Here is a 25379-nt window from a genome sequence, read left to right as displayed (position 1 = left end):
CACTTAATTTTTCAAAATGCCTTTATTTTTGTTATTTGAAGATTTTACAATAAACACTTTTTTCCTTTTTTTCTCTCAAATCTGTTCAATGAAATTCATTTCTGTAATGTTTATGAAATTAAACACTAAATGCATTCACCTCAGTATAAGAAAAGAAAAGCATGTTTGATCAACTGCTGGTATGTTTTCATACAGCCAAATGAGCTGACTGTTTGTTCCAAAGGTCAGACTGGAACGTGTTTCATCAAAGACTTCTTTAGTAAAAGTATATACAGAATATTTTTCTTCAGAACTTAATTGCACACTTCCTTGAACAGGAAACAACAGGGAAATTCTAATAATTTAGCTTATGCATGAAAAATCATGGCTCTTTGAAGGATCCAGATCAAATTGTTTTAAAAGTATCTGACACTGCTGGCCATAAAAAAAAATCCCAGTTCAGTCCATCTAAGAACAAACTCTGCATTGAACAGATAACACGTTCGGGACAGTGATGAACCAAAACACCACATTAAATCCCTGCCAATGAAAATAATAACCCCCCCTTATCAAATTTGTTTAAAAAGGGAGAAAAATAAGAGTTGAAGTGATGTTTAACTTCCAAATAGTATTGTAAAATTCCATATCTTGAAATGTCATTGAATAATTTAAGACTGTAAGAACGGCTCAAATAAGATGGTGTTATCGTTTATTTCATACTGTATAAAGTCTGTATTTCATTTTTCTTAAAATGTGCAATTCTCCGTTCATGTTTTTAATGATAATCCAACTAGCCAAGACAAAATCACAGTCACAAGATAAAAAAAAAAAAATTCACAAAACCCCCACCTTTCACACAAGGATGTTAGAATGATAACCACAATGAAAAAATATCAGAATTAGCTATTGATAAAAGGCAGATTAAAACATACGTTATATGATTTAAGATGTAAACAAGGATTAAAAAAAGTTAAACTAGTGTTGAGGCTGTGATGCCAGTTCCTTAAATAAAGTACAGCAACTGTGCGTTTCTGTTCTGGCAACATCTAAAGTTGGGCCTGCAGGTGGTGCCAGAGGAAAGGCCATCATGTTACATAGTTCAAAATGGTTTACAGTATGAATTGTAGATGACAGTTATTTTTTAAGCTAAAAAACTTAGTGGAATGAAAATATAAAAGGCAACAAAAATATGTGAAGAATAAACATTTCACATATCTTCAAACAGGTTCATAAATATCAGATCAGTTCGTTTTGCACTTGGTGTCTAATAAGAGCACCTGTCTCCAGCACAGATTATTCATTTGCATTTCCCTTTTAGTTTCTACACACGTGTACATATACACATAAACTGTACACAGGTTAGCAGACGTTTAACCAACCCTGATACGACAGACATGACATGTGGGGGGGGGGGGGGACACGCAAAAACTGAGTTCCTGGAATTTACCGGCAGAGCACCAGCACCTATTCACAGGCCAGCTTGCTGTCGAAGCTCGACAGGCCAATGGCAAACGCCTGAAGAGCGCACATGGGATAGTTGTAGTCCAGAGTGAAGACGTCTTCAGCAACTCTACCAAACTGCATAACAATGTAGTCGGCTAGAGATAGAGGGGGGTAAAAATAAAAAAGGTCGATCAGTGTGTTTATGGTGTATGTTTTAAATATTTCAAGACATTCTGCAACATCCTATAAGCAGCCAAATTATTTAAACTACTTAAACATAACTGAGATTAAAGATACTCACGGTCATTATCGTGAACTATCTGGAAGTTTTTGACTGATGCCTGAGTCACACGGCCATGGAAATTTAGCACATAAGACTGGGTGTCATCGTTCCACACGGGTGCCTTGTTGTGCAGCTCGATCAGATTTTCAAGCGAATGGTTTTGCCACCTGCTCAGGAGACTCTCCTGCTCCTATCATACAAATACATCCGATTTCAGTCTTTAATCTTATTAGGAATGAATCAAACTACACATTAAACTCACACACCAGGACTTTTGGACTTTTGCATTCTAACAGCATTTGTGAAATGTTAGACTGCTAAAGCTAAACAGCTTTGGATTCAAATTAATCTTTTAGTCATTTTATACATGAAGCATTCGGACAACACGTTGCACATTTAAGGGCAAATTCTTTGAGTTGTTAAGCTTTGCATAATTCTGTTACTGACAGACTCACATTTTGGGGCCTTACAGGGAGCCTCTCAAAGTTCATGTTCATGCCAGGGATGATTACAGTCATTTTGCGTGGTCCTTTGAATCCCAGCACATTGGTTTCCTGCCAAAAAACACAGAGAGTGTGACAATTTTACTAAATATATTTAATGAACAGGCAACACACTAAACACACTGCTAGCCTTTTGTCATTCACTCACATAGCAGATGGCAGCCAGTTCCTGTCGTGTGTTGCTTTCTTCCAGCAGAGCCCCGGGGTTTTTACACGGATTGGTCCCGTTGTCGTACACTGTGAATTTAGTGCCCATGAGGTTGGATCTGATAGAAAACAAACCGGTCATGAAATGTTTACACCTTTTCATATTTTTCAGATGCTGGCAGCATTTTGTTTCACATTTGAGTCATGTGGATTGGCAGAAAGCAACACACTGTTTATTTTCTAAATATCAAGAAAACAGCAACTATTGGATGCTGCAGTTTATTCTAACTGTTAGCAAGCAGAAAATCTTTGGAATCACATTGAATGTTATATTGAAAAAAAGAGGCAAAAGTGAGAGGCTACAATGTAATCCCACAGGTCAACTGTCCAGACCAAAGTGAATGTCGTTGTCTTTGCCACTGATGGGCTCAGACTGTCAACATTATGAAAAGGATCCCTACAGAGATGTGTATCTCACATCAAGAAGAAGTCTCGCTCTGAAATCTCACCGGAGGTGAGGTGTTGCTGGAAGAAAAAAGTATGAATGTGAGTGAGAGTTGGAGGAAGCCAGGCACGGAAGAGAAGAGAAGCTTCCTGTTCAGTAGTTCACGGTTTGTGATTGAATTTCTGAAATCAGGCAATGGTCTGCTACACTTTACTTTATTTTTGCCAGGCACACACTGGTGACCAGTTGAGCTACAAATGGATGGACAGATGAAATGTTTTCACTGCCTATTTTGACTGGAATCAATATTACCAATCAAATAGAAAAATGAATCACTTATAAGAGCTGCCGGATACAGAATGCAGGTAATGCTATTAATTAAAGGTATTTTGTTCACATGGTATCAGTTGACATTAAAACAATAAATATAATTAAAGGTGTGCAATCAGCAAATAATACCTTATTAATGCAGGTCTCTGTGGACACAGGGAGGGTGGATTTACCTGAGTTTACCTATAAAGCTCTCTCCCTCTCGTGACAGGTCGGTAGCATCCACTGAAATAAGGTAGTTGGATGTCTTACTCTTCTTCCTCTTTCTTCCTGCCAGCAGAAACACCTGGAACGACACAATAAAGCAGACACATGTATCTAATGAAGGCTTTTGTTTATAAATGTTACATTGTACAACAAAAATGATGATTCTTATTCACAACTTTAATGGCCCACGCATGTATCGCACCTTCTTGCAATCCTCTTTCTCCATGTGCATGTAGTAAGTGGGGTAGAGGCCGCGGTCCATACCCTTCTTGTCACGGGTGATTCGGCATTTGACTGTGACGCCACGTGGTGCTGGGCGTAAGACAAACTCCTCCAGATTCGCCACATCGGCTAGTAAGTTTTCCGCTGTGGGTGATCCTGGGGTAACCAGATCCTGGGACAAATTAATATAGTCAGCTACTTTTAAAAGAAAAAAGAAAAAAAAGAAGCATTTTAGATAATAGTGAGTATATGAACTAGTGTGCGTAGGCTTTACAGGAATGTCCTTGCCACTAGTAGCTGAGGCAGGCCTGTTGCTGTCTGTGTGAGAGGACCGAGAACGGGTCCGTTCTTCCTCCAAGTCTTCCTCGTGCTCACTGGCTTCATCAAAGTTCATGCTTTCGCAGAGACCTGGTGAGAGACGTGGGAGTGTGGTGTGAGGGAGCTTTAATTACACACGAAGGTCTTTACAAATTCTCCAGCTGAGAAACCCATTCATACAAAAACAAAAGAGGAAAATGAAACCCAGATGCTCTGCGTACATTCTCCACAACAAAAGAACCTCAGTCATTATTTCGTTCCAGGGGTTCCTTCAGTTTTGGTTCAAAACGCTCCACAGAAGATTTTACCAGTTTTTTGGGTTCATCTGCGGTCTTTGATATATGAGAAAAAATTCCCAAGAAGTGATGCAATACTTAGGAAATAGTTGAAGCAAAAAATAGAGCATTATACAGCTGAAAGCACATCCTTTCATATTTATCTGAAACATTCAGGGGGAGGGGGATTTCTTTTACATCAGCTGTTGAAACCATGACAAATGAAATGAAAGGATGAAGACTTGTGAAAGTGAATATCAAAAAGAATGTGATTATTTAGCATTGATTCTTATTTATTCAACCAAAAGGCCACTTCTCTGGCCTAAAGAGTACTTTTCCATGTCAGTTACTGGAAGGCTCATATTTATGACAATAAATGAAGCTGATGTGCAGCTACTTGTGCAGAGACAGCTCCATGCAGTCATGCAGACATAAACTGGGGCTTGCACAGTGCAGACAGTCGGGACTGTCTATCTGTCTCCTCACTGATAATTGGATTTATCAGCCAGGATGCAGCTCTTGGCTGCAGCTATATCCCACTGTAATGTGTTATCAAAGTGTAAACTCATATGAAAGCTGTGTGTTTTCACTACATTGAAGTATTATTTTTTATTAAAATCTAATTAAAATTGGACTTGTAAAAGAAATGCTTGACCAGAAATGGCAATAATGATACCAAGATTACTCTAAATTGTTATACTATACAGCTGGAGTCCTAAATACTGCAATCCAATCTACAGTTTGAAGTAAATGAAGAACTTTAGATTTTAAATCACAGCAATCAAACTGACTACTGTGAGGATATACTGCTGCAGGAAAATGTGGGTGAACAAGTGTGGTTCTGACCGACAAACCAAGGAACGCTGCTCATAGGTAGAGATCTGTCGAACACAAGTAGGCTTGCTTAAAATCGTACCCTGCTTTATCCTCATTTTTTTTGCATCTTAGCTGTTCCTTCATTCACAAAATGAACATCGTGTTATATTCAGTGAGACTTGGCGATTCAGAACATAAACCCATCAGTGATGTGTTTACAAATGCAACAGATGGAGGAGGTCAAGGCCAGTTTTCCCAATCAGACTTCAGGGAGTGACCAGACGAGTTCCTCCCTGCTGCCCATTAAAAGGAATGCAGAACCTTATTAAACAAATCCAATTTCACGTTAATAATATTCCTGCTTTTAAATACATGGGGGTTTCTTCTTTTGCATACAAAAAGCATTCTGTCCTCAAATATTTGTGCCTCCTCCTGACACTGATCAGTTAGACTAACATATCCTGGGCAAGTTCCAGCGTAAGAGAAAACATTAAGCTATGCAGCACTAAACCAGATGGATAATGTGACAGTAAAAACAGCAAAACACAACCCCTATTGTGCAGTATTAACAAGTGATGCGCCCCAAATATGCTGCTAATCCTGTGAAAAAGCAGGAAGCATCATGGAATACAGAATGCAAATGTTAGCTGCCCTCTAACAGTGACTCCAGGGCTCCAATTAAAAAACCCACACAAAGTTGTGTCAGCTACTGGCTTATGAAATCAACCATCTGGAAATGTCAAAGAGGCCTAACATTTGACTGAGCAAATCCAAAAAAGACATACAGCATTTCCAGATAATTATTATCACACGGCCAAGAAGGATATTAAATTCTACAGCGAGCCAAAAGTGAAGATGATTAAATATGAATGTATTTCAAAATGTCTATTTCTTCCATTTCCCAAGGCACCATGGTAATATGGAAGACAGGCAGCCAAAAATACCTGCTGGAGCTCTTTGGGGCAGGCTCGTCTGCTTAACTGAGCTAACATTAACAATGAGGTCTTACATTATTGAGAAGCACAATGACACTTTCTACTGCGTCACACTCAAGCCTTTAAAAAAGGTATGAAAAGTAACCCAGCTTCTGAGTTTCTCAGCAGGATTCAAATGAAATCTTAAAAAAAACAGTCATGTCTTGAGTTTGTGGGCACAAAGTGGTAACACACGAGCTACATTATGACACCTGCAGAACTGCATGATGTTGGTACTGTTTAAACGCATGCTAACCTTCATATAATGAGAAATTTGTTTTTGCTGCAGATGAATCTGAAAAGTGCAAAAGTCACTGTGAGCTTGATTTTTATACAATTTCCTGAAATTGTACATATTCCCATCAGCTGGTTGGCAGGTGTGGGTGGTAGTAGTTCTAATGATGCCACAAACAAACACTGCAGTGTGAACAATGCCCTTATCTATTATTTAGTGAACCAGTTCTCACTGCATTACCATCAATCATACCACTCACTCCACATGCAGCAGCAGAGTGCTATCAATTTGGTAGATGTCAAAAAGTCTGACTTTGTTTAACAGCAACTTCTTACCTGCAGTGTCATAAATACACATTTTTTCCTTTATAGGTAAAAACTGTAAAGCTGAGAAACGTAAGAAAACCCTGAGAGTAACCACAAGTAAATATCTGATGCTACTCTCTTCTAATAAAAAATCACCAGGGGACTCAACACACACACTAACAAAGTAAATAAGTAAGCAGGCAAACAATAGTTGTTCCATTTGACTTTACTGCAGGGTTCAGAAAAATGATTTTAAACCCAGGATCCAGTACAAATCACCTTGCTTCTGCAGCAGTTCATGGATATCTGTCTTGGGCTCCAGCAGCGTCTCAGTGTCTCCGTCCCTCTCAGGCTCTTCAGCAGCAGGGGACTGGGACTGAGACTCAGGCTGGGACTGAGACTGGGACTGGCTCACTGACAGGATTTGAATTTTCATTCCTATATCAGGAGGTTCTGAGCTCAGGAAGGCTGCTGGGCCATCAATACCTACAACACAGGAGAAGGTGGCAGACAAGCATGAGCTGTTAATTTTCCCTTAACTGGGTCCAACCAAGCATATCTAATGAATCTACTAAGTGAATCTATTATACACATTTCCAAATCCATATTTTTATCTTGGATTCCAGTGTAGGTTTGCGTGATTTGCACTTTAGACTACGGTAATTCTTCTTTTTCTCATACTGGGCCTTGTTGCAAACAACTTAATTCTGTGAGTGGATATTAGTGAATGTGGTTTTTCTACTGTTTTCGACCATAAAAATGGTCTAAAACATGCCATTTAACAAAGAAAACATTTAAATGCATAGCAAGACCTCTTCTATTCATATAACTGCAATTAGTTTGAAGTTGGTACAGAAGCAACAAAAGGCTGGAAAAGTAAGTGGCACTAAAAATAACATGTGGAGGTCAACATGTCAGTAACATGACATAGTATAAAAGAGCATCTTAGAGAAGCAGCTTGTCAGAAGTAAAAATGGGAAGAGGTACACCATGTTCTTTAAAATATAATATAAAATTGTAAAGGCCCCAAATATCTCCTCTCATAATCAGATTTAGAGAATCCAGGGAAACATCTGTGTGCAAGAAACAAGGCAGAAAATCAATACTAGATTGCCTAGAACACTAGAAAATCCTGAAAATGAAATAGGATTTATTGTGAACTGAACTAAAAAAATAGGGGGAAAAAACCCTTGACTGAAGTGTGGTTTGGTAGTTTAACCGTGCTGCTCTATGATGTGCCTAGCCTAAATTAAAAACAGTCAAATGCTGAACATTGTATACTTCCAACTGAAGTTACTTTTATGTAAAGAGGAAACAGTGTGTGACAATGCCTAGACTATGGGGATTTGATTAACATGCCTTTATGAATGACGTAAAAAATGCTGCACATGTTTTTTCTCACCATCTATTATGACATCATTGGTGACATTGAGTTGAGATTCGACTAGTGGGGCTTGCTCTTCACCACGCCGTGCCCTGGAACGCCGGGGGCGAACCTCTGTGTTGGGCTGGACCATCAAATGTTGCTGACGTTTTTGCCGCTGCTTCTGCTCCAGCAGTGCCCTCTGTGGACCAAACAGGGGAACAGAAATGCTGTGTAACCTAATTCTAGGTACAAATATACGTGACTTTCAGGACATGCAACTGGAAAACTCACTTCATGCATAATTAGCTGGCATGTATTAAATGATGGAGGTTGGGAAGATTAAGCCAAGCTGGAAAACATCAACACAACAAGCTATAGGTAATTACATTAGTATGGATGATGAGTTACAACCTGTGTCTCTCAGTAGGTGCTGCAAATGACCAGGACAATAACAGAAAAAGAAAAGAAAAGAAAGGAGCACTGGTCGTTGCATTGCATAATGCTATTCTAATACTACAGGTTAGAAAAATTGGATTTCTACATGTGAGATTTTGTGCCATAAACAAGTATTGGACAAACAAAAGCTTTGATTTTCTAAAGGCTTATCTGGGAACCGTGGTTACCTGTACCAAAATGCACAGAAGTCCATCCAAGAACTCATTAAAGTATTTTAGTTATTTTTACTTTATCTTTGAAGAAAATATTCCAGTGGAGAGATAAAGCCATACAAGGTCAGCTTAGTGAGTCACACCATAATACAATACGCAGTCTTCAAAAGAAAGATAGCTACACACAGTCCAGACCTGTAAGGCAGCAGAACACATTTTGCTGAGCTACTAATCAGAACAGGAGGACATTTGACATGCAATAACAGATAAAGCAATTGTGCAAACCATTTCAAGGTATAGAAAGCTGTATGCACTACAAAAACTATATGTAATGCAGTACACAACTCAGTTTCAGTAAGGGTAGAAAACTGACGTTCATGTTGTATTCACCCGCCCCACTGTGACCTGACTTAATACTGATGCCAAAAGGCAGACTAAATAAAAAATAAGCCCATAATAAAACACAACAACCAAAATAAAAAATAAAAAAATAATGGGGGCTGTGAAAGCTTACAGTAATGTTCTGTAGTTTGGTGAACTGAAGAATGCCCAACGTAACAAGGGTCTGATAAAGTAATTAGCTGCTTCGAACATCATCACTGAGATGAGGTTTCTTTCAACTGATTACTCAGAACAGGTGTAACCTCTAGGTAGTGAGATTAGTCCACAATCATTTGCACTGTAGTTTCAGTAAGGATAGAAAACTGACTATGTTCATGTTGTATCCACTTGCCCTAAAACCCACTGTGGCCAGAGCAGGCGATGGATTATGCAAGCACATTAATTAGCGCACCAAATGCACAACAACAATTCCTGTTTAGTGTTCAGTCAGCTGGGAGAGACTGAGAAGCCTTGTCTCATATTTGGCAGACCAAACAGCTTTTTAGACTTCAGTCATTCTAACACTCGAGGAAATCATTTTCACTAGCCGTAATGTTTTTCTTTTTTTGTTTTTTGTTTTTAAAAAGAGAAAATTGAATCTTCTTATCCTACAGTGAACATGAAAAACATCCAAAAAGCAAACTTTAAGAAAGAATTGGTACTGGAAGCATTTGTTTTTTTACTCTTTCGCATATGAAAAATCCAAGAGCTGGACCCAGTCGTTATCATTTCAAAGAAAGAGCAGATCTGTGTTCTCCCTTTATTGCTATACATAAAAGGAGACAAATGAATAAAACATAATGCAACATTATCATAATGAACATAATTAGGTCTAGTGTAATGAATGAAAGTGGGAATGCTACCAGATTTCACATTGCACAATAATTCCTCTTCATTAAGATACTGACTACCGATTTGAGGCAAACCACAGCTTTAACTTCAAAAGTTGCTGCACATGTACTCCCAGCCTAAGATTAGTCTGAGCAGTTTGTTTTGTCTTCCATCGAGCTATTTTAAGCCAACCCATTGTAATATTCAATTCTTTTGTATAGCGTGAGTACTTGGCATTTTCAACACAGGATGTGACTTCATTCAGGTTTTCACAATCCTTCCTATGTGACCCAAAACACCGGAAAGAACCAAGCAAAGAACGTGGGTTAAAAGACACTGATTTAGATATAATGTACATTTATATTTACATGATGAAAAGAGGCCATGCAAACCCTCTACTGAAAAGAGAAGTTGAAGTACTGTTAGGGAGAGATAACTAAAAAATTTTTCTCTCACTGGCAGTACTGATTAAAAAACTTTGAGTCTACGTAAGCAACAGCCTCACACCTGCGTCTCACAAACAAGTCCTGATCTAAAAGACAAATAAACTAGAAAATGCATCAGAAAAAGAAAAAGAAGAAGTTACAAACCCGTTCCATTGATATTAAAAGTTAACAAGTTTTCTAAAGAATAAAGAAGATTCCACTTCTCTTTAAGTCAGATGACGATGTGTTCTCCCCCTAAAAGAAGCACTCCTGGTGGGCATGACTCTGTCGCCATGTCCTTATTTCCTCTTCTGGAGCTCAGTTTAAGAGTCAGTAAACTGTCAACCTGTTCCACTGCACTATGTGCTCCTCTAACACAAGCCAAATACCAAGCTTGTGTGTGTCTGTACGCGGGTGTGTGTATGTGTGTCTGTATGTACAGGCAGTCACCGTTGCTAACTGAATCAGCAATCATTAGCGCTCGAGCAGGAGAGAGATAGGGTGAGCGAGAGAGCACAGAAAGAAAGGAAAGAGAGAGCGAGAGAGAGAGAGAAAAGAGAGAGGGGGGGGGGGGGGGGGGCTGGGAGGTGTACAGCTCCTTCAGTGCGCTTCACTTTCATCATATAAATACATATAAAATGTAATTATGATTTAATTTTTCAAAGCTGATCTCTTCTGTGTATGTTTGTTTGTTCTTGTGAGTTATCTAAGAGCATAGAGAGAGAGAGGGAGAGAGTGTGTTTGAACTCAGCTGAAAGCGTGCAGCACAAGTCAGCCACAATGAGACCTTGAAACACACACACACACACAAACACGCACACAGCCAGGCGCCTCACAGTAAATCCGCCTCTCTCTTTGAAGTCACCAATCTGAGCCCCCTACCCTTCTCCCTTGTTTTCCTTCTGCCTAATGTGAGATACTGGAGTAAGGCTTCCAGCTTAAAGCGCTACACCACAGCTCTACAGCAAGGTTTCAGAAGATCACTCTGCATGCAGGAACATTAACTTTTAACTGTCTTACCATGTAACCCATAATGACTCCCCCCTCCACCCACCCACCACCATTACCACACACACACAATTTGACTAACTGTCTGCTAATATAAGTCTGTGCATTGGGAGTAAATGCTTGTCGGTCTCTCATTTTAGTCATTGCATACACAAATTAAATGTCAATTGAATACTACATTTAGAAAAACAATTTGCATCTTCAAAACAATATCTAGTTGTATTATAGATGTCTATTAAAATCTCTCATTCAAACTGTGCTTTTTTTTTTAAACGTGAAAACTATGCATTTAGACATAAATTTGAACATCCGTGAATCTGTGGTTTAGTGGTTCATTAGGGAAGGATAGAGGTGTCACAGTTTCATGACCCAGCATTATAACAGTAAAGCCAAAAAACAGAGGAGGTTTTCAATCCAACAACATTATTTAATAAAATGTATTTTGCTTTAACCATTCTTGCCAACCATAAGGAGCCCGTGGTGACCAGAGCAGAACACAAGCCAGGCCCCTTAATTACCCTGCAAAATCTTACCAGATGTTTAGAAAAGCACCAGAGGTTAACCCTCAAACTAAAATCTATGTGTGAGTTGAACTTCTGCATTAGACTCATTTGAGGACATGATCTTCAACAGATGCTCTTTGAAAGTGCAATTACAAAAGAGCAGAAATGCCACAAATTTTGAGAAATAGAACATCAAAAGCAGGATCTTTGAAAACCTGTGCTGTTCAGTTGTAGAAAATGTTTTGCTTCCCACCTGTTTTTCCAGCTTCTGTTGCATAAGACTGCTGCTGTCATTTTCAACACCACTGCAGAGAAAAGGAGAAGCAATATAAAGACACATTTTTTCAACAAAAATTGCATTTTCTTATCTAGCCAGTAGAGGGCATTACTACAGTTGGACTGATAGCTTTCTCTAATGAATTACAGATACTTTAGTAATTTTAGTGAAAGACAGCACATCTAAAATCTTAAGCACCCATCTTGAAAAGAGTAGCGTTGAAAACTAACTCCAAGGGAGAGGGACAAAGGGAAAAACACTGATCTTCTACTTACTGTTGAAACATGACATGACTCACTCTCTAATTATGCATGTGTCTTGTTTAGTTTTTTTTTTTTTTTTTTTTAAGAAACAGAGAGGGAAGAAGAAAAAGAAACAACACAATGCTCTAGCTGAGAGAAGCCCTTACAGTGTGGGGCCTGTGGGCATTTACCTTGGACACCTATCTGAAGGGACCAGGCAAATGTTGCTAAGCTACAGTGAAGAGAGAGCAGCAGTTGGCTTTCTCAAGTCGGAGTCAGAGACCTACGACAGCACCACTATCTCACCATCAAACACACACCCAAAACCAATAATGTGATGTAATGTGTGACTCCCATCCTCATGAACTTGAATGTTTCCTGTCGAGTAAATCTTTAAATATCTCATGCTCTGCTTGGCAGAAATGAGCCACATAAGCTCATCAGATATCCAAAAAGCTTATCCTGACTCTCTGTTACACCTCTTTTAGTCACTCTCACATCCTTTACACATTTATGAGTTGATTGTAAATGAGGACACATGCTGCTTATGAATCTCAAGCCCAATGTTGGCTGACATCATAGTGCATGAAATCCATTTAGGAGACTTTAATACGTCTTACTACTAACACATCATATGTTCCCAAACAGCCAGCAAGAATAGTACCTTGCTACATAGTGTCAAAATTAGTCATCTTGCCCAAGTGTGTCATATTATCACGAATGAATCAAAGGGCTCCACAGCAGGTTATTATGGCAACTGAGCACAGGTTGTGGTGATAGAGAGGAGAGCTGGAGAATGGGAGATGATTTTAGTTTTTAATTTCCCAAGTCATTTCTTCAAATGAACTAACAGTGGGACCTGGGACACGTTGTTAATTAGTCATCCTAAAGAGGCTTTTACCAAAGAGCCTCAGATTTACAAATTCTCCACCTAATGTAACCGTACCCAAGGATCAAAGTATGGCATAAACAGCTCTAATTAAAATGTTTACCGTTCACTGAACTTTTCCATTAATAATGTTGTTTCCATGCTACAAGGCACTATCTGGTTAATTGCTAAAGACACTCTCTACAGCAGCTCAGTTTTCCTAATAGTTCCTTAAAACACATTTTTTTCCATTGGTACAGTGTAATACCCCTAAAGTAATTTGGCAGAATAGTGTGTGCCTAAGAGCCTAATGCACTGCTTGAACACATTAGAACATGACTGCTCTGATAAAGGCAGTAGCAAGAGATTAAAACATTTTTTGTAGCCAAGAGAGAAATCATAAGTAGTAAAGAGAGTTAATTCAGTTTTACAATAGACACCTCAAGGCACTTTATCCATTAAGGTAAAGACTGAACCTACAACCTAACAATCAGATGAACCCCTATGAGCTGGCATATCAGTGGAAAGAAAAAAATTATTTTTAAAAGGGACAGATCTCCAGCAGAACTAGAGTCAGGAAAGGGTAGCTATCTCCCCTTCTAGTGCCTGTTAGTTCTCTCGCTGTGGTGTTTTAAGAACAGCTGAAGGCTTTCACAGAGCTTTTTGAATTATATAAAATAAATGAAATTCAATTTAATTTATACAGCGCCAAATCACAACAACAGTCGCCTCAAGGTGCTTTATATTGTAAGGTAGACCCTACTATAATACATACAGAGAAAATAATCATATGACCCCCTATGAGCAAGCACTTTGGCGACAGTGGGAAGGAAAAACTCCCTTTTAACAGGAAGAAACCTCCGGCAGAACCAGGCTCAGGGAGGGGCGGCCATCTGCTGCGACCGGTTGAGGTGAGAGCAGGAACCCAGGCTAAAAGACATGCTATGGAAGAGATATAGAGATAATAACAATAATCCAACAAGTCCAGAGAGGTCCATTAACACATTGAGTGAGAAAGGTGACTGAAGAAGAAACACTCAATGCATCATGGGAACCCCCCAGCAGCCTACACCTATTGCAGCATAACTAAGGGAGGATTCAGGGTCACCTGATCCAGCCCTAACTAAGTGCTTTAGCAAAAAGGAAAGTTTTAAGCCTAATCTTAGCAACTTAAATCAGAATTCAGTTTGTGTATCTAGAAGGTGACCCATCGGAAATGGTAATTCTATGAATGAATGTGTTTGTCTGGCAAGGTGACCCCTCCAGTCAATCAGTGAGGACCTGTGGACTCTTGTTTGCTCCATGCTTATAGACATTACAGCTGTCTTTATGTCTAAATCTGTTTGGGGCTTATGGTAGCCTAGTGGATGAAAGCAGTGTGAGTTTATAGCATAAGCTTAGATAAACGTGTCCATCCTTCAACTTCTGACTGTGTTGTTGACCAGGGTGATATTAATGATATCACTGATTACTGTTATATGTTATTATTTTTGCACTTACAGTCTCTGTGTATGCCTATTGGAGACGGGGAGGGAGAGAATGTTGAGAAGCTGAGTTTGCTCTAGTACAAAGCAACGGGTATCTTGGGGCCTGTCACAGAGTAGATACACCTGTGATCACAGTGGCTACTGTATTTTACTATTAGTGTCTGTCTCCCAAATCCAAACTGAGAGCTGGTTCCATAGAAGAGGGGCCTGAAAACTTAAGGCTCTGCCTCCCATTCTCGTTTTAAATTCTCTAAGAACAACAAGTACGCCTGCATATAAAGAGTTTTAATATTCTAGCCCCTAAATAACAAATATAGCAAAAAACAAACATAACAAATATACCCTTTAAATCACATTTATGATTCACTTTAAGAAATGCAAACCAAGTGAAAGACTTCCATATTTTTTAATATTTTGGGGGCATTTCCTTAGTCTATATTGGACAGGGACAGGTAAGCGTACAGATGAAAGTAGGAAGAGAGCAAAAGGGAATGACACACAGGAAAGGGTCCACACCGGAATCAAACCTAGGCCCCTCACACAAGAAGATCATTCTTTAATTGATGGCTGTCTGAAATATAACAGTTCTGCACTAAGGTTTTAAGTGCATTATTCAGTTTGTCATTTTCAGGTACTGCAACTGGAGTTAAATTTTTTGGAGTGTGTAGGTGCATACCTGGCTGTTGTGTTAGACGAGAAGCTGGCAGAACTGGAAGGTCTTTGGGAAAAAACCATACCGCCAGACGCATGGGGCATATGGAAAATAAACAAAAGAGTGAAACAAGTTTAGAGACAACACCAAATAGGAAAACCATAATGTCAATGTCATAACGATGTAGTGTCTCATCTGGCTCACGATTCATCACGATTCAGGGGTTCATATAATGTGTGAAGAACAGAAAGAAAGTAAAATGTTTCCTTGTCACTGGTTGGCTGTTTGAGAATAAATATTCACTGAGAAGCCAAGGACACTCGCAAACAGTCAAATCCAGGACGAAATCTCGCTCACACTGAAATGAATGAATTCTTTTTTAGAAACTGTAAGAAATGTACTTAAAAGTTATGCTATGAAAACAGGAAAAAGCAAAAGTGCTCATATAATGACAAATGTGACTTTGACCTTGAGGACAGTTTGGATGAAAATCCATCACTGTGTGCAACTTCGATTAAATTCTGACTGATATTGTAGGAGGAACAATGATTCTTGAATTGTGGATAGACACTTGGATGGAAGGGCATACAAGCCTATTATTTTAGGGCAGGGGTATCAAATATAAGGCCCAGGGGAGCAAATCAGCTCATCAAAGACCAATCCAGCCCTCCGGACTACTTTGGAAAATGTGAAGGAGGCACTTGATGTTAAATGCAACTGTTGTTGTGATTTGGCACTATATAAATAAAATTGAATTGAATTGAAATGAGTTTGACATCCCTGTTGTCGGGTCTATACTTTACAATTTATAGTGCCTTGAGGTGACCGTTGTTGTGACTTGGTACTATATAAATAAAACTGAATTGAAATTCAATTGAACTGAATTTGATGTTAAGTGGGCCAAACCAAAAATACTCCCTTTTGTGTCAGTAGAAAGAAATTAAGCTGTCCATCTAATCCCAATTAATAGAAGAAAAAGAAGTGCAACTTCAAAGGTATGTCTCAGTTTTTCAATATGATAATGAGATGCTACTGCTAAAGATAATAACATCAAATAAATCTTCCAGAATGAATAAATACAGTTGTAAAATGACAGAAAAGGTTCTGCTGGCTCAAAAATACCCAAACTCTCCTGTCTCTTTATGTTCTTGGTAAATATGGACATGTGCATACACACAAACACAGTTACATGGTGCCTCATCACAGCAGTAAGCGATCGCCTCTTCATTAGTCCGTCACAGCTTTGGTGACAAGAGAAGGACGCGCCACTGTTGTCCCTTCCTTGTGTGTCAGTCCAAGGTAACCATGGAGATTCTTGCTCTGTCAACAGCACACTTCCACCAGCATTGATTAAAAACCTGCAGTGTGTTCTTGAGCCTCACTGTAATTGGAGGACTTTAGCACTCTGCTGTAAAGATTCACAGACTGACAAAGGGAGGAGCCTACCAAAGCACGTAATTGCAGCTGAGCTGTGCAAAATTTAAGTACTTATGCCTCTGATAAATTCTTTGTAGGAAATATATAAATAAGTTGCACAATGTTGATGTTTTAAATAATTGAAAGCTATTAATTTAACTGTGATAACTGTCCATAACTCTGCTGCTGGTTCAGGATATAAAAAAAAGGAAAAGCTGACCAGAAATGTTTGGTATTAAACCCACAAGAGTATTATCAGACCATGATCTGTTTTGTGTGTTGTTCATTTTAATTAAAAGCTTTCCACTCTGCCACTTTAAATGTTAATTTGAAAGTTGGATGAGTGTGACTTAATTCAGGCAATTCAGCTTTGAACTTAAGAGAGGGTACTCCATAAAATGAGGGCTGATAATGGTTTAATGCTTAATTCTAGTAAAACATACCCCAAAAATATCCATCCATCCATTCATCCACTTGCTCTTGCACCAGTTTATAATCAGGAAGAACTAAAATTGATACATGCATAGAAGCAGGTGCCTCAGACATTAGCACTATTACCTCACAGCAAGGTTGTCCTGGGTTATCGAGAGCTACGGTTTCTCTGGCCATGCAAAACATATTAGGTTCATACAACTTTTTGTTCATACATTTTACAAGATTGTCAAACTAGACTCTCTGATCGATAAAGCATAATAAACATATTAAGGTTAAATATAATTTACCCGTGTCCTTCTTGTTTTTCACTAAAAACACGACTGATTGTATTTAACATTAATATCTGAGCAACAGAAAAAGCACCTGCAGAAATGCAGCAACTAAATACTAAATCATACTAAATACTAAAATCAATGCTAATAATTAGAGCTGACTCATTTTAAGACTGATATCAATACCAATATTTGGTGACCGAAAAATCCAATATTCTAATATATATTTTTCTTTGAGACACACAAAGCAGTTCCCAAATATTTGTAAGTTTGGTTGTTTATTTATTTTTTATTTATTTAGTTTATGCTCTGAATGAGTCTTCCAGGATCAGCTGTTTCCAAAAGCATTTATTGCCAAAAGGGAAGTTGTACAGTGCCTTCTGGTGGACAAACTCTGGAACATCAACACTTATACCATGGTTCAAACGTGTTTTTTCCCTCTCTCTTCTTTACGTTTTTAATTTTCATTTATCGGACATTTTAAATGCAGATACCGACAGATCAGCAAATAGCTAATATTGAATAATATTATCAGCCCTGGTTGGGCTCTAACAATAATAATGGCTTTTTGAAAATTTCTAACTATAGTTATTTTTGCCAGCGACTATTTTGGATATCAGTGAGTGATTACCTGTCATAGAGCAAAACTTTTTCTATATATATTATGAGCATCTCTGAATACTATCAGGGAGGAATCCCCTTCAATTGGTTTTCAGGACTCGAATTTGAAATGGAATAATGATAACTCAAAGCTACAGAATCTTGGAATGATAACTAAACAAGAAGCAAAGAGCAGATGTTCAGATGTATTATGATTACAGCCTTCTCAGATCAATTTCAAAATCAAAGGAATTAAAGATTAGTAAATTCAAATTAAATCTCTAATCTCAATCACCACAGCCTCAAAACTGAGAATATGGTTTATGTAGACTCCTTAAAACAGACTAGAAACTGATGAGTATTTATAAAATAAAATGCTAAGAGGAAACATTTAACTGGATGAATACCCCAAGCACATCCTTACTTACATGGATGTGCTTGAATTAACCTACCAAGAGCAGACACTAACACACACACACTCAAAACGGGCTGGACACACACGCAAGTTACCAACTCTGGTTACAGCACACAGTCACAGCCTGATGCTCTGAATAAGTAACGACATGGTGGCAGAAACATGAGCGAGAAGAACATTGAGTCATTCAGCGACCTGAAGAAAGATAGTAATGCTGACCTCAATCCTAACACGGGCAACTCTGTAATTCCTTATTTCTAAAAAGACTATCCTGCTAGGAGAATTAAAGCAAAAGTTTCTTTAACTGCATCTGTTTTAATGCAGGAGGCAGCTGTCTTGCTTAAAGAAAGAAACCACAAGTCTTAAAGAGCACACAAGAATGTATATTCTGAAAAAAACTCTACTACTGAGATCAAAACATACTGCATGTACGCGTGCCATTATGTGCAACTACCTGTATGACCAGCGACTGTAGGCAGGCTGAGATCCCTCGGTCTTTACAGTGTCCATGGATGCAGCTTCAGGAATGCCAGTCCAAATGTCTCTTATCTATAACAAAAATCTTCATTTACACTCGGGGTCTTACTTACTGCTCAGTTCTACCCATTTGTAAGCCTACAGAGTCCAAGATCTCTGCTAGTGTGTCACTGAGAAAGAGTAGATGTCCCACCCATGGGAGTGACAGCTACCACTGCTGAGGTACTCTGAGGTTGTGAGGCTTAGTGCTGTTACCATGACTTCACACTTGAGGCAATGCGCAAGGATCCAGCTAGGGATAGGTATGGAAGTGACAGTTTTGAATGTCAGAGTACTGCAAAAGATCAGGCAGAGACAGAACTGAAAACATATAGTCTGAAAGAGCACTAGGGTAAGTTGTTTTAGCCTGATTATATTTTAGATATAAAGTCACTCTTTAAAGGTTGCTATCACTAAGTTCCCATAATACCGTCCACTAACTACTGAGAAAGTCAGCACTTGCATTTGGCTCATTTTCTCTGACTCATAGGGGGGCCACTGCACGTATAGTATGAAACCAGACTGCAATTCTGAGCTATGCAACAGTGAGACTGTGTTGAGCCTTAAATAGTCCAAATCTTGTCAAAACTAATTCCCAAACTACCTTCCTGGATCACTCTAAGATTACATTTTTCATTGTGGAACTGAGAAGCATACACAGTTTTAAGAAAGTTATCTGAATAAAATTAAACCTGTAGATTACAACATCTAAAAACAGATACAGTGGGAGAACCTTTGTGTGGTTGCTAGGCGACCAGAAGCTGACATTTGTTTTTCCTGAGGCTATTTGGAAGAGAGAGACAAAATAAAAATCAGACAGAAAATGAGGCATGTATTGTGTATGTTTGTTCTTAGAGAGAGAGCAGTAAACTCGCAAATACGTTAACTCATGATAAGCAGGGGAATCATTCACCCGTGGGAGTAATTATTGAAGTCAAAACAAATAATGGAAATAAGCTACCCTTGGGATGCCAAGTGACACAGTCCCCTTTTGACTCTTTCACAATTATGTTTTACTTTATTTAGGCAACAAACAAAAAAAAAGCAAACTCATGTCCATTAGCGCTAATTCTTCATAATTAACAAAGAATGACGAATACAGATATATTTATTAATTTAGTTGACTGCTTGCAGTGCTGTACTATTCAACAACAAAAAAGTGTATAGCTTACAAAAACCAGAAATGCTACTTTAGTCTCTAAATGCATGAGAAACCGAGTGGAGCTGGGCCATTTGGAATTCACTGGACAGCCACAGTAAATCACAACTGGACCACAAGTCGTTCTTGCAGTTGCAGAGGTTAACCGCTATCCTTGTAGAGAATTTTTTTAATTGATTGATTTATAACAATGTTCAACTAAGATGGCGTACTAACTTCAATATCACCCCAACTGCTCGTGCAGAACTGCACACATTATATGATGCAGGCAGCAGGTTGGAAAGGAAATGTTTCAAAGGAATTTATGCATTCCTGGGAGCATTACTGGAAGCAGTAATATTGTAATTGTATATAGCATGTTGCGTGCTCAGTTACAGTAGAAAAGTATTATATAAGAACACGTCCATAATAATCATCAGCAAGTTTGACTATAAAAGCAGAGGTTTTAGCAGTTTGCTGGTCTGGAGCATTCAGGTGTGTGTTAACACAATATTGCAATTTTTCCAGGAGTGGATATCCTAGCAATTTCACCATATGCTCAGAGAAACTGCAAAGATCCCAAGTTCCAATATAATTAGAAAAAGACTAAACAACTCTGGGTTGTTTGGACAGATTACACAGAAGAAAGCCTCTTTTCTCTAAAATGAAGATGGCAACATGGTTAAGGTTTGCAAAGTGGCATCTGAACAAACCACAAAACTTCTGGAACAATGAATAGACGAGACCGAAGCACAGATGTCTGGCCATAACGCAGTGAAAGCCAAACACAAAACACCTCATACCAACTGTCATACCAACTGACAGTGATGATTTTGGGCTTGTTTTGTTGCCACCTGGACACCTTGGAGTCACTGAATCAACCATGAGCTCCTCTATATTTTAGAGTGAAATCTGAGGCCATCTGCCTGATAGTTAACCATGTCTAAAACTGAGTATTGCAACAGAACAATGGTCTTAAGCACAACAACAAAAACTACAACAGAATCACTGACAAAGAAAAGAATCAAGGTGTTGCAATGGCCTAGTCAAAGTCCAAACCTCATCCCAAGACATTCCTCCTCAATGATTCCACATTTTCACAAGCTACTGAATGTTACTGAATCATACAAAGAAAATTTAGACACAATAGGTATAAAAGAGTCTTTGTAGGACTAACTTTAGTTTCCAACAGGAAATATTCAGAAAAAAAGTTAGCTATAATTAACTTTAGGCTGAAGATTCCATGCTAACACTTGTGGTCCTCAAATGTCATCTAAGAAAAGGGGTTTCATTTTACCTCAGGTTATACATAACACTCTACCCCACAGTGCACTGAGTGTAAACACAGGGGCTCACCTGCTATTCTCAAATGATGTGTGGAGGCCCACTGTGTGTGCTGTGGGGCTAGTTCCAGTGTTCCTGTAGGATTTTACATAGAGCACAAATTATTATTGCAATATATTTCACACACAGTTATGAATTAACTGTTAGATTACTGCATCAGTACTTTGTACTAATTTGTACTCATTTTTCCTTAAAAAAAAAACTTTAGTAATTATAAAGGCTGATCAATTTCTTGTGTGAATTAACCCACAATTAAAAACAGTGCAGGTGACCCACCACTAGAGAGAGAAAAGGGAGAAAAAAGTACAGCAAAGGCTACCTGGGAAGTAAACAGACTTCATCCTGAGTAAGTCATCTGATCTGCTGGGAGACTCTGGTTAATGCTAAACTAAGGAAGCCCTGGGAAATCTAATAATATATATAATAATAAATATTTCTCCTCTGAGAAATATTTGTTTTTTATGGGGTTTTTTTGTTTGTTGTATGAAAGTAGTTGATGAATGGAAAAGCAGTAAAAGCTAATAGAGTATCCTGTTATGTATAGATGCTGCAAAAAGGCCATCAAATATACAATCTAAAGAAGAATGGTAAATGGCCTGTATTTGTATAGCGCTTTACTACTCCCTAAGGACCCCAAAGCACTTTACACATCCAGTCACCCACCCATTCACACACACATTCACACACTGGTGATGGCAAGCTACAAGAACTGATGACATGTCAGATTACACAGAGGCAGTTTTGCCTCTACGCACTGAAATTTTGGTTTGTGTGCACACTGGGATAGAACAACAGGGATAGAAAATTGTGAGATTTTATGAACAAGGAAAGTGTACATTTCATTCATTCATCACTCCTTAAGTTGCAGCACAAATAAATACCAAGAGAGTATTTCCAGAGATATTACAGGAGGCAGAAATGGTATTCAGACAATCCAACAATGAATAGAAATCTAAAGGAGAATTCAGTAACACCAAAGATAGTGGCTGATCAAGATCAACTTTAGTATCCCCGAGGGGCAATTTGCTTTGTAGCCAGCCAAGATGTGCCAAGAAAAACACAAATCACATCATAGAATTTTAAAAATGAATAGTGGTAGGAGCAAATTGGAATTTAAATCTATTTGTTCTGCAATTAGGCAAAGAATACCTCCTCCCTTAAGTCAACAGCTGACACTCTGAAAACACAGGATGTGTGCTATCACCCGAATTTTTTCTCCCTTCAATTCTGCTGCGCTGCCTCCAGGAGGGCAGATCATCTAGCTTTATACCTGCCACTTTACTACACAATTTAACAACATGCTCCAACCTCTTCTTGTTCTTCAAGCTAAGAGACCCAAACCAGCAGATTGAAGAAAAAGTTAAAACAGACTCAATAAAAGACAAATAGAACATTTTCCTAAAGACATTATCCAAATTAAAACCCCTAGGTTTCCGATACAAATACTCATGCTGGTTCCTAAAATATACAAATAAAGCTGGTTTTAAGAAATATTACAGCAACCTCACTACATAAATGACAATAAAGCACCATTATCTGAACACACACAGTAACTACACTAGGGTTTGATGTGTGCATTTTCTGTGCTAGCTCCCTAAGCAGGCAAGCTGTCGTCAAAACTTTGAAAATCTCTGCTAAGCACTAGCCTGGCACTGTTTGTGCAGTGCGACAAATAACAAAACTCCACCAGCCTTGCACTTATAACGCTACACTCATGTTATCAGCACTTGAAACATTACAATGGTGATACTGTTATGAAAACTGTCATTCTGCAAATGTGTCAGCTCTGCATGGAGACTCTGGGATTTGTAACTACTCCAAGCTGCCAAGTGACTCAGCAGTCACTGAAGAAATACGAAGGACACAGCATTCACTGCATCAAAGAATAATAATACTAATAATAAATATAAATATATATATATATATATATATATATATATATATATATATATATAATTTTTTTTTTTTAATTGCATGGCATTTGTGAGAAGCCCTTTATCCATTTCTTTTCAACACTGATAAAGTGTGCATTCCAAGTGGTGTGCTAATCAGGAATGTGTTCAAAGTGGTTCACATTACTAAGCTGACACAGTTAGAAAGGCCCTGAGATTTCCAAAAACACAGTACTTGTTCTACATCTGGGGAAAAAACATGAACAGGATGGGAGTTATTCCAAGTCAACAGACCAAGACTAACTGATACCATGTAGAGACCATTTCTCTGTCAATACTTGTTTGCAGCAAAATAGTCAATTTAAAAACAAAACGCAGACAAAAAAGTTCTCGTTTCAATGTCACTGTAACTAATAAAAATTATCTATCACTAAGTTTAAGCCTTAGGTGACAGAACTAATCTACAAACTGATTAAATCAAATAATGTGACTGCCTCTATAACAGGAAAGGGTGGGTGAGCTACTGTGATAATTATCTCCCAACAAAAATGAAGGACGAATCTCTGCTCCAGTTCTTAAAACCGTGTAAAGCAGCTTCCATTAACACAGCGCCGTTTTACACTCTGTGTGTGTATGGGGAGGGGGGTTACATGCAGTACATTATGCCCAGGCGAATTTTGTGTGACTGTTTGTAAATCTATGTTTTGCATTCAGTAACTGGCTTACTTATCCAGATATTTATCTATTTACTCATTTGGGAGGTGAGGATAAACACACGCTGACATGAATGCTTTTTACATAAAACCAGAGACTACGAAGAGGCATGTTCAGACATGATATACAGTGGGGTTTTTTCCAGAGCACTCACCTAAACCTAGTGAGTGCTCTGAAGTGGCTGAGTACCTCTCTTTAGATACAGGATCTAAAGCATTTTATACAGCAAAACACACTATTTGGAATCCATCTAGTCTTGCTATATCCAAATTTGAAATATCTATGGCGTTATGTATGAGGCAAATATCTAACGCAAATGCTATTTGAAATAAAGAAATGTGTTTGTGTATAACAAAAGGATTGTCTGCGGCTTTAATAAATAAATAAATAAATAAGTGTTTATTACACTGTACGTGGGCATTTAACTAAAGACAAACGAGATGCGACAAATGATGGGTTTCCGAACTATTTTATTCATCGGAAAAGGAGGGAGTATGGCTACATTTATAAGCAAGCAAGGGTAACATTAAAACAAAACGGTTGCCCCTTTCTGCTGTGCGGTTTGTGCACAGCACAAGTCCTGAAATACAACGACCGTTATCTCGCCATTCGCCCTGTAACAGTCATCGAAACGAAAAAATAAATAAAATAAAAAGATGGGGGGGGGGGACTACACCGTTAACTGCTCCTTGTGCTCACACGCCAGCTGTGGAATGTTAAAGCTAGCCTGTTACTAGCTAACGCTAGTTGCCTGAGCCCAGTCTCTATCTGTATGCAGCTCTCTCTTATAAAAGTTGTGGGCGACAGCTAAGTTTTTCGCCTCAAAGAAAGCGCTAATCCCAGCGCTTACCTCCCCATTCCCCAGTTCACCAAAGGGAAAAAGTAAGGACACAACGTACAAACTGCGTTAGGTTTAATTCTCACCTTATGCTGTAGTAACTCATGTTTGTCCACGGTTGCTAAGGAAGATCCTCAGGAGGCATAGCACTTTTGTGGTTGGGAAGAACTCAGTTGCTCAGTCCTTAGTTACCGAGCACACTAAAGACAGGGGTTGCTATTGGCTTACCAGTTACTTAGGGGGAAGTTGATTGGTGGACATTCTACAGAAAGGGGGAGTGCATGCCTTGACTGTAGGAGGGGTTTGATTTTTCATTTTATATAAATAAAAACCTGTATAAATATAAGTTTATATAAATGCAAGTAATGTATACGAATGAATTAGCAATGATTTGTCACAAATCTAAAGTTTTAGAAGAAAAACACCCAGCTAAATTTCCACCTGTCCAATCTAACCCAACTGCAATTATAGCAATATAACTTTACTGCAAACTAAATGTGGGTCAAAGTATGTTTTTGTGGAACACGTTAACACTGCTGTGAGGTAGTCTGAATTAATGGTATATCTAACTACTCACAAACCTGCAAGTTACAGGTCTGGCATCTACCATGTAACATAAATGGAAACTAGTGTTTTTCAGTGGTTTCTGGGAAAGTCTTTGAACGGTTG

The 25379-nt window shown here is 38.5% G+C and overlaps 1 protein-coding gene across 6 annotated transcripts; it reads right to left on the bottom strand.

Moving 5' to 3' along the window:
• Positions 1-3: 3 nt before the first annotated feature.
• tulp3 (TUB like protein 3) lies at positions 4-24914 on the bottom strand. Of its 6 annotated transcripts, XM_082510746.1 has the most exons (14): positions 24797-24837; positions 21279-21341; positions 18723-18817; positions 15155-15196; positions 11858-11909; positions 7885-8047; positions 6762-6968; positions 3834-3967; positions 3540-3731; positions 3304-3416; positions 2357-2474; positions 2161-2259; positions 1724-1895; positions 4-1577 (listed from the first exon to the last, which is right to left on the bottom strand). In XM_082510746.1, exons 3-14 carry the CDS (start codon positions 18776-18778, stop codon positions 1444-1446), a joined length of 1482 nt encoding a protein of 493 aa, XP_082366872.1. In that variant the 5' UTR covers positions 18779-18817; positions 21279-21341; positions 24797-24837; the 3' UTR covers positions 4-1443. The 6 variants fall into 6 exon arrangements, with proteins under 6 accessions (XP_082366872.1, XP_082366871.1, XP_082366873.1 ...); XM_082510745.1 differs by lacking the exon at positions 18723-18817 and having other exon boundaries at positions 24797-24914; XM_082510747.1 differs by lacking the exon at positions 21279-21341 and having other exon boundaries at positions 24797-24886.
• Between the last annotated feature and the right edge of the window lie 465 nt (positions 24915-25379).

The sequence above is a fragment of the Aulonocara stuartgranti genome (genome assembly GCF_965226115.1).
Source record: "Aulonocara stuartgranti genome assembly, chromosome: 17".
Taxonomy (NCBI): domain Eukaryota; kingdom Metazoa; phylum Chordata; class Actinopteri; order Cichliformes; family Cichlidae; genus Aulonocara; species Aulonocara stuartgranti.
Note: the sequence above shows the minus strand (reverse complement) of the source record. Positions and strands in the feature narration are given on the sequence as shown.

Excerpts from the sequence above, each read along its gene's own strand:
- tulp3 (XM_082510745.1), bottom strand. The coding sequence starts at position 24,816 with ATGAGTTACTACAGCATAAG. Across the intron at positions 3,968-6,761 it reads TGAACTGCTGCAGAAGCAAG|GTCTCTGCGAAAGCATGAAC; the intron begins GTGATTTGTACT and ends GTCTCTCACCAG. Across the intron at positions 3,417-3,539 it reads AGAAAGAGGATTGCAAGAAG|GTGTTTCTGCTGGCAGGAAG; the intron begins GTGCGATACATG and ends GTGTCGTTCCAG.